This window comes from Aptenodytes forsteri, unplaced genomic scaffold (assembly GCF_000699145.1).
Source record: "Aptenodytes forsteri isolate BGI_AS27 unplaced genomic scaffold, ASM69914v1 Scaffold310, whole genome shotgun sequence".
Taxonomy (NCBI): Eukaryota; Metazoa; Chordata; class Aves; order Sphenisciformes; family Spheniscidae; genus Aptenodytes; species Aptenodytes forsteri.
In genome coordinates, this window is record NW_008795680.1 from 924419 (window position 1) to 934292 (window position 9874).

Here is a 9874-nt window from a genome sequence, read left to right on the forward strand (position 1 = left end):
CCTGGTAAGTCAAGTGCTCACCCAGAGTGTGGCCACAGATCAGTTCTCCCCTCCGTCTCAGGACACTCATCCAGCATGTTTTGGGACACCACCCACATCCTCATGGGTAAGGATTTGCTCTGTAGAGGCGAACAGCAGCTGGTGCCGGACCACATGGTGGGGACGGCAATAGGAAGACCAGGGAGAGGGAGGAAGCGATATTTAGGACGCGGGAGTGGGAAAAAGGAGGCAGCAGCTGTGAGGTCTGGCTATAAAAAGGCTGGGAGCTGCCGCAACGGGTCCTCTGAGGGGGGTAGTCTCTGTCCTTCTCGTTGATGCCATTCTAAATATGTCTTGGAGCTGAGGTCGCGGGCAGGTTTTCTCTGTCACCACCAGACTAGCACTTCTCTCTTTTGCTTTCCATTTCCCAAGAAAGACAGAAATCAGCCCCAAAATTTTTTGACTTGGGGTTTACCAAAGCACATCATTCAGTGAATAAATGCTTCATGCTCTAAACTGCCCGAGTTCCTCATTTTCTCTTTTCTCATTGAGGAACAGATGCCTCTTGGAAAGAGAAGATCTTGTCTGACTGGCAGACTTGGTGCACACATTTGGGAGACTCTTGGTTTAGGTCAGAAATGAATAGCTTCTCTATACTCAGAGGCCACCTTTATTCCCAGCAGAGGTTTGGAGGCCAGGATGCTGACAGCAGTGTTTGCGTGATGCTCTGTCTAACAAAAGAACCCTGCCTGACCCAATTACGGCTGAATTCTGCCACTTCCAAAACAGGCATAGCCATGTGCTCAACCTGCTTGGCTCGAATTCCTTATATCCACAGCATAGCCCCAAGCAGGAACAGGGTAATGCTCCCATCTGCCCTCAGAGGCAGAGGTTGGGCTGAACCTGCCAGTGGAGGAGAGCTCTTCCATAGATGCCTTCCTTTTGCAGGTCAGCTCATCTCTTTGTCCATCAAGGCTGCAGTCTTGTCCCCATGCCTCAGCGGAGCTGGGGGGTGAATACCCGCCACCCTCCAGGCTCAGCTGAGCCCGTATGCGGTGCTGACAATATAAAGGTAAAAAAAGCTTCTCTAAAGAAATTTACCCTATGGCCGGGGATGTTCTTACAATCAGGTTGGCGCATACAGGTCCTTGGCGAGAGGGTTAATTTTGCCTCCTAAAAATACCTTGGGGTCAACTTTGAACAAGTTGCTTGAGGACTTGTGCAGGTGAGTTTTGAATACATTCAAGGATGAGAATTCCCCCATCTTTAGGTTCCTGCTCCAGTGTCTGACCCCCTTCATGGTGAGTTGAAAGGTCTCCCCTTCTTGAGGATGAACAAGCCCACTTACCCTGTCCGCCTATGTCCTGTACTCCAAATCTGACCAGCTCGGCGGTCTACGCTGGACTTGCTCCAGTATACCAATGTCTGTCTTGTACTGGTCAGCTCAAACTGGACCCAGTAAGCAGAGAGGGTCTCACAAATGCTGAACAGAGGAGAAACTCCCTGTCCTTGACTGCTTGGCTGCACTCATGCTGATACAGTCTGTGACAGAGCTGTCAATCTGTTGCAGCCATGGCTGAACCAAAGAAGGTTTGGGAACCTTTTAATGGGAGAATGAAGAGGTAAATAAGGGAATTAGTAAACAAACTACCACTAACCACTCTTGTCTACCTGCTGCTAGTAACCACACAGGCACTACTGAGACTTAGGGGCAGATCCAGAGCAGTCTTGAAGATGTACCTACCCATTTGCAGGTTGGGGCCAAAACTGCCTCAGAGTCCTTGTGTCAGCTCTCGGCAGGAGGGCAAAATGAACCCTTAATGACCAGCAAGTAAGGCAAACGGAGGGTCTGAGCCTACACCCGCATGTCCCAGAGGTGCAAAAGTCAGCAGATTCCCATGAAGGTCATCGAGCATACGGAACAAAGACCAAAAATTGCAGGATTATGTCTAAAAATAGACAAGATACAGCACATCAGTGGCAGTGCCTTGAATAATGATAAGGGGAAGATTGTTTCTGCTGCATAAAGTGAATCATATGGGGGCACTCAAACTTCCCCAGAGTTTCCTTCTTTTTAGCCAAACCCAAGCTTTGGCATCTACTTTTTTTTCTTTCCCCCAGTTAAGGCTCTTTGAAAAAAATTACAAAAAAAGCTCACATTGCACTGTACCCAAGGCTGTTTAATCACAGAAATCACACCAGCTAGACACTAATAGATCATTTTATCCCTTGCTATTTCTAGGGATGCAAAGGAAAAGGAGCTCTGTTCCTTTAAGCTAGCAGAAAGCTTCTTTATATTCAGGTGGAGTCAAGCCTTCCTGAGCTATAAAGTTGCAGGGAGAGGCAGGGGCAGCAGCTGTTTTGCTTAGATCTTAGCAAGCTTCCAGTCTCATCATGGTAAGAGCATGCCTTGTATTTGTATTAGTCTTAACTTAAAATATAGATTGTGTCTTTTCCAAGTGTACTGAGCTGAACAGCTTACTTGCTCTTTTTCTCTCCTTTCTCCTGGGGATGTTAATTCCAAACAGCTTTGTTTAATTGCTGATTACCTTATGGTTTATTGAGTCAATGTTTGCTCCTTATAAGGGAAAAGTGAGGGACTTGGTTGGAGAAGAGCTATTTAGGTGGCCTCTTGCTGCTTTTCACTCTGAGTTTGCAGTTCCTGAGGTGGGGTCTGTAGAGTTGCAAAGTTTCTGTCTCTTTAATGCAAGTTGGGTTTTACTTTTTTGGGGGGACCAGCATATCTACGTGATAGACACAACTATGTGATAGACTAAAGTTTAAATTTTGACACTGCTGGCCCTTTTCCCAAAGCTTAACACTTCAACTCTTGCACTGCCACAGGGAACTAGTGCAACTTGCAGGGACCTTTAGGGTTTTTTTCCTTAGGAGTGAGCTGCCATGTTGCCTTTGTCTGCTACAAACCCTTGGGATTAGATATTAAATTAATAAAGTCCCCCTTCCTTCTAGCTTTTTAACTGAATCTTTAATCTAAAGAGTTTGCAGCTGTGAAACTGAAGTGGATTGATCTGGTTACTAAAAAAACTGCAACCCTGAACAGTGCTGGCTGATCTAGCTGAAACTCTGTAAAGAATAACACAACTGTCACCTTATTGTGAATGCAAAAGAGTAACTTGTTGGAAAATCTGATGGTGTCCCTTTGCATGTTGCAAATGGAAGAAAACTTCAAAGTAACTCTTAGCGAGCCAGCTTTTGAACTTTTCCTTTTATCTGCTGACTACTAGAGTCTGTCTTGGCTATAAAACAGTTAAACATTTACATGGTATTTCCAATGGGAAAATCAGCTGGACAACAATAGGCTGCCTATAGCCAGAGTCTGTAAAATGCACTTCATCTTGATGCAAATGTTGGAGAGCTGGGACCTCAAAAAAACCTTCTGGCATATTTGAAGGGGGTGTGTGTGTGGGGGAAACCTGCAGAAAAAAGCTGCACTTTCCTCCTTCCAGCAGGCCCCCTTTTTTTTTTTTTGTTCCTATTCCCTGTGCTCTGGGCTGAAAATACCAGTGCTCCCTTGAAGCAGGTGCTGGGACTAGGGAGCTGGGAGAGGATAGTGAGCGGAGCAGCTGTCCCAGCTAGCGCTGGTGAAAACGGCTGTGGCACTGACCCTTGCAAACTGTGGTGAGGAGCTATTGCAACCATCTTGCTGAGAGGGATGGGCAAATGGCAGTCAGCATTTCCCACATAGTGCAAATATCAACTCGGAGAGGGAGGACTTAAACACAGCCTCCACACCCAAGCAGAACCGGTGGTCTCGGCCCAGACCAGGATTAAGCGGTGTTTAGCCAGCTGTGGGTAAAGGGGTTGGTGTCCCTCTGCGGTACCAGGAGCATTAATCCAGTTGGTGTCTAGCTTTATGGTGGATGACCTGGACATGTGGTGGCCATTGGAGTTGCTTGAGGACTGAGAAATGTCTTGGCACATCCATGCTTGGAGACTAAGAGGGGAGAAGTTGCATTGCATCCTCTCCTGATGGCTACTGCCACAAATGGTTGGTGTCTAGCATTACTTAGAGGGTAGTGACTTTCAAGGGACAGAGTCCTTCTGGCAGGATAGTCAGGCCTAGGGGTGTGCACGCACAGAGTGTCCTCTCAGCCCTGAGACAACTGGGCTGTCAGTGGCATTTGTCATGCTCTGCTCAAGGTGGGCTACTTGGAGCAGGGGAGTTGGGCTTATCTGGGGAGACTCCCAGGTTGGGGTAGGACTGGGTGGCGGTGTGAAATGAGGTGAGACCTGAACAAAGCTGCCCATCAATGCTACAAAAAATGGGATCAGCTGCACTGCTTGCCATCCCCAGGTGGGATCACCAGCTCCCTTTCATGGTGATCCCTTGGGAAACAGCACTGCCCCATGCTATGCATGGCAGTAATTGGGAGTCTCTGCTTGGGAGCTGGGATGTGAGCCTCTATCATCACTGCAGCAGTGCTTTGATCTTGGGGTGATGGAAACAGCACAGATGCCAATTACCCAGGGAAGCACGCAACCATCAAAAGTCCCCAGAGAGTCTCCAGAAGATGCTAGTACCTCCAATACTGCCCTGGAGGTAGTTAGAGGCTCCTGGAGGGTGACCTGGTTAAACCAGGACTCCGAGGCTCTCCTTGGGTGTCAGCTTGCCCTTTTTCTGGCCGTGGGCAACTGCTGAATTCTTCCAGCCTCGTTTCCTGCTGTGACTCCCAGATTGGCTGTGGGTTTCCCAAGCTTGGCTTCTCCCTGCTTGGTGCAGAGCTTTTTTTAGCTCAGGGAGCCTGGAGCTGTTGTCCCTGATGCCCCATTGCTCTCAGACCCGGGGGACTGACAGCTGCTCTACTCCATGGCAGGGCCAGTTGAGCACTGATTGAGGAGCCAGCACTGCTCAGCTGCTTCCTGCCTCAGCACGGAGCCCATCACCTCCTTCCTTCCTCCTCCCCTGCGCTGGGAGAGCCCTTCCTAGGGATGCTGCGTGTGCAGCTAGGCTGTGTCCAGCCGCCCTGCAGATGACAGTTTGATCCTCGCTCCAACTCCCAGCAGTGGGCGGAAGCCGCCTGTTTCCCTAGTCATCAGCAGTAGCAAATGGCTCAAACAAGAACCGCGGGGGCTAGTACTAAGTTGCAGGATGTCTAAAAACTGCCTTAACAAGTCATTTCCCCTTCCAGAGGGAATGCATTTCCATCCACATCGGCCAGGCTGGCGTGCAGATGGGCAATGCCTGCTGGGAGCTGTACTGCCTTGAGCATGGGATCCAGGCGGATGGGACCATCCCTGGCCCCAAGCAGGTGAAACCTGTGGAGCCGAAGTCTGAACAAGTGGATTCTTCTTTCGAGACCTTCTTCTGTGAGACAGCATCTGGGAAGCACGTGCCCCGGGCAGTGTTCATAGACTTGGAGCCCACTGTCATCGGTAATAGTGGGGCAGTTGGGTGTTGTGGCATCTTTACCTGTGACTCCTGACCCTTCTTACCTGGGGCTCGTGTTGCTGCCCATATTACCTAGCAGCTCCCACACCTCCGCTCTAGTAAAATGTCTCCAGCCATTTGAAGGAGACAAAGTTTGCATTTCCAAATGGACCTGGAGTGACAAACCCATTATTCTACTACACTGACTTGTCTTTAGTTTACCGCTCCTTTAAGAGACCTGCTGTCTTGAGCAGGATCCTCAGCAGATGTAAAGTGGCATGGGTTTATTAACCTCAGTGGCTCTGAACTGAATTACACCATCCTATGACCTGATGTGGCACATCTGGTTTTAATGCTACCTGTGAAGCATCTTTGGGCAGATGGGTGCTACATATTTCATGGTTCTGTGGAAACTGGGTGTCTTGCTACTGCAAGCTTTCTACTTCCCCTTCCAGCCCCAGCTCCTTTAGTGATCTCTGGGTGTTTGACTCAATCATGGCACTTTGATTTAGAGTACATTCCTAGAAAACAAACTCTTTTTATGCTCAAGGAACTGGTGGAAATTACTCCCAACCACCTGCATCCATCTACCTGCTTCTGCCTTCTAGGCTTCTCCTGGGCGTTTGCTCCTATCTTACCATCTAGGATGTATGACTCATTATTTCATCTAATGGAAGGAATGTAGACTTTTGTTTTGGTTCCACTTAATTTTTAGGCACCTTATCAAGGCGCTAAATTGGGAACATAGTGAGCGAGCCAGTAGAATATGAAATCTATCCAATATTGAGACTGAGTGGGTTTAAATACCCTCTGGAGGTGTCTCCAACCTCATTGACTGCACGGAGCCTAGAAAAACTGCTCCTAATGCCTGTCTTCATAAGGTGCCTGAAGCTGTGCCAGATACATCTAGCAGAAGTGTCAACACTGGAGGCACTCTGTCTCCTCTTCAATGTGCTGTAGAGCAGAGAATGGAGGTAATGCTTCCAGCCACCTCAAGATGCTTTGCAACAAGCAGAAACACAAGCTGCATATGGTAACAATAATCCTACGATAATATTGGAAACATAGGCAGTGTCCTAACTCTTTAAGCTAAATTACACTAGGATCTCAAGGTGGCTGCTGGGCAAAGATGGAGAAGGTATAGTAGGACAATAGCTTGACAAATTAGCCTGGACAGGGTTATTCTTACCCCTTCCATTATTCCCAGTCTCAACTAACCATGCCATGACTGTCATCTCACATGGGCTCCTGGTAGATTTGCTATGTGTTTTACTCTGTCACGCTAATGTCCAGAACCTGTAACTGTGTGCTGCTCTCCATGACTGCTCCTCCTTGTGTAGATGAGATCAGGACTGGGACCTACCATGCGCTCTTCCACCCAGAGCAGCTCATCAGTGGCAAGGAAGATGCTGCCAACAACTATGCTCGTGGCCACTACACCATCGGAAAGGAGATTATAGACACTGTCCTCAGCAGAATTCGTAAAATGGTAAGAGAAGACAGTCTTTCCCTTAAAATAACACACCATGGACAATACAATTAAACTTTGGGTTTGGGGTAAAAGTCTTAGAAGAAAAACCCCTTTATGTGAGCTCAAGGGCTGCTGCTGCTGTGATTAGGTTTGGGGCTCAGTAAAGCAAGGGGCCATCTGAACCTGTATACCTGCCTTAAAAGCAACTGTCATTGCATATTGTACATGAATGAAGTGACACAACACTAGACGTAAGAGACAGAAGAGAAGGACCTTTGACCACAGGGAAGCCACACCCTGGTTGTGCAATTGTGGATATTAATTCTAAATGGACAATTGGTAACCAGGCTGCGAAGACCAAACTCCACATTTGATAGGAATGAAGCAGGATTGTAACAATGTACTTGGATGCCTGTCAGTGAAATGTTTTTGAGATGTCTCCTAAGGGTCTAGGACCCACATTCTACCTCCCATCCCCTCTCAGGTGCTGAGGTATGCATTGAGCTGATAATGGAGCAATTTGTCAAGAGTTTCCATCTGACCATGCAGAGCTACCTGTGGTATCTCCATGGAAATACTGCAGTCGATTAAGACGTGTATACTTAAGATGCTCAGTAGGGCAATATACTGACTGAATCCACTCTGGGGATTGGGTGCACTCTGGCTAGTAAGTGCTCTAAGCAGAATTTATTGCCTGTATTATTTGGGATAGTTATTCCAGTCCTTAACAGAGAGAGGTAAATATACATTATTCTGCTGCAGGCTGACCAGTGCAGTGGACTCCAAGGGTTCCTGGTCTTCCACAGCTTTGGGGGAGGCACAGGCTCCGGGTTCACCTCCCTCCTCATGGAGCGGCTCTCCGTGGAGTACAGCAAGAAGTCCAAGCTGGAGTTCTCTGTGTACCCAGCCCCGCAGGTCTCCACAGCAGTGGTGGAGCCCTACAACTCCATCCTCACCACCCACACCACCCTGGAGCACTCGGACTGCTCCTTCATGGTGGACAACGAGGCCATCTATGACATCTGCAACCGCAACCTGGACATCGAGCGTCCCACCTACACCAACCTCAACAGGCTGATTGGGCAGATCGTCTCCTCCATCACTGCCTCCTTGAGATTTGACGGTGCTTTGAATGTTGACCTGACTGAGTTTCAGACCAACCTGGTGCCCTACCCCCGGATACACTTCCCGCTCACGACCTACGCGCCCATCATCTCGGCAGAGAAAGCCTACCACGAGCAGCTGTCGGTGCCAGAGATCACCAATGCTTGCTTTGAGTTCTCCAACCAGATGGTGAAATGTGACCCGCGCCGTGGCAAGTACATGGCGTGCTGCCTGCTGTACCGGGGTGACGTGGTGCCCAAGGATGTGAACGCGGCCATTGCAGCCATTAAGACGCGCCGGTCGATCCAGTTTGTGGACTGGTGCCCCACGGGCTTCAAGGTGGGTATCAACTACCAGCCTCCCACGGTGGTGCCCGGGGGAGACCTGGCCAAGGTGCAGCGGGCTGTCTGCATGCTGAGCAACACCACGGCCATCGCGGAGGCGTGGGCCCGCCTGGACCACAAGTTTGACCTGATGTATGCCAAGCGAGCCTTTGTGCACTGGTACGTGGGGGAGGGCATGGAGGAGGGGGAGTTTTCGGAGGCCAGGGAGGACCTGGCTGCCCTGGAGAAGGATTATGAGGAGGTTGGAAGGGACTCGGCAGATGGAGAAGATGAGGCTGATGAGGATGAGTATTAACAAACTGCAGTCTGTTCTTAATGAAGTCAAACCTCAGATGAAACACAAACCCTCTGTCATCAGGCTAAACTGGTCCTGAGTGCCTGGAGGTGCCAAAGGATTGTCCTGAACCTCAACGCTACTGTTTGACGTATTATACCTTTTCTGCTTGCATAGTCTACGTGCTCATAGTGCACTTCTGTAGTATGGGTGTCTCGAGCTTTATCACACTGCTGTTTATCAATGAGTGAAGCTGAATAGGTGCCTAGCTTAGTGTTGGGGACACATCCTGTCTGGGCAGAGGATCCTGGTTCCTAGTCCAGGGGAATGTTGCAAGCTGCCTGCTTTGGCTGAAATGGCAAATTCTTGCTGTGGCTTTTACTGTAAAAGCACCTTTTAATTAGAAATGTACCTGTACACTTCTATGCAACTGTCTTTTTGTATTTGAATAAAGATTTTTTTTTTTTGCTCTGAGTTCTTTAGATTTAATCAGGGTGTTTGTGTGGGGAGGTCCCAACTGCACGGATGTTGTCTTGGGAAGAATAACAAATGCTGATAAGGGTGTGCTCTGGGTAGGCCATCTGTGAGGATCATCAACCATAATTATTGCTGTGAGGGAAATGACCTATATCTTGCAGGGACTTGTCTGTCCGGAGCTGGATGCTGCTCTTCTCACCTCCAAGAACAGCCTAAAGGAAGCGTGTCTGGGAGCAGGCAGGGAATCCCCAGTTTGACCTGTGCCATAATGGGGAGAAGTGCCTGGGTAAAGAGCACCTTTTTGGTGGGGTTTTGCCTCTTCACCATCTCTGAAGCTTGTTTGTTGCCTGAGCAAGTCCTGGCTGTTGGGGCAGTGCTGTAGCTCTGAGCCGGGGTCTTGCTCAGGAGTTGGTGTGAGTGTGAAACCAGCCCCATGTGCCTGGGGCTGGAGTTTGCCCCGAGAAGGTGAGCCAGGCCCATGTGATGGGGTGACTCAGGAGGAAAAGCGATGAAATGCCCCTGATAAGATACGGAGAGGGAGTGTTCATAAGCCCGTGGGATAAGAGAATGGCTGGCTCCATGCTGCGTTGCGTCTCTTGGTGCCCTGCTCATGGCTGTTGCCTTACACTCTGTGTTTGTATACCACAGACCCACATCCACCCTTTATTTCAGTGCTGGGCTCTGTCTCGAAGTGGAGTCAGTCTTTCCCCCCAGATGTCCTCCATGCCCTGTAGCCAGGGATCAGGTAAGGAAAGCTAAAGCTCTATAGGTACGTCAGGGTTAAAAGGAAGACAAGGGAAAATGTGGGCCCTAGAACAAAACAGGAGACCTGCCTG

The 9874-nt window shown here is 49.1% G+C and overlaps 1 protein-coding gene across 1 annotated transcript; it reads left to right on the forward strand.

The window, feature by feature from the left end:
• Positions 1–2321: 2321 nt before the first annotated feature.
• Positions 2322–9035, forward strand: TUBAL3 (tubulin alpha like 3). The gene is made up of 4 exons (XM_009282676.1): positions 2322–2376; positions 5130–5373; positions 6709–6857; positions 7602–9035. Exons 1-4 carry the CDS (start codon positions 2374–2376, stop codon positions 8580–8582), a joined length of 1377 nt encoding a protein of 458 aa, XP_009280951.1. The 5' UTR covers positions 2322–2373; the 3' UTR covers positions 8583–9035.
• Positions 9036–9874: the final 839 nt, after the last annotated feature.

Excerpts from the sequence above, each read along its gene's own strand:
- TUBAL3 (XM_009282676.1), top strand. Across the intron at positions 5,374-6,708 it reads CTTGGAGCCCACTGTCATCG|ATGAGATCAGGACTGGGACC; the intron begins GTAATAGTGGGG and ends CTCCTTGTGTAG. Across the intron at positions 6,858-7,601 it reads TCAGCAGAATTCGTAAAATG|GCTGACCAGTGCAGTGGACT; the intron begins GTAAGAGAAGAC and ends ATTCTGCTGCAG.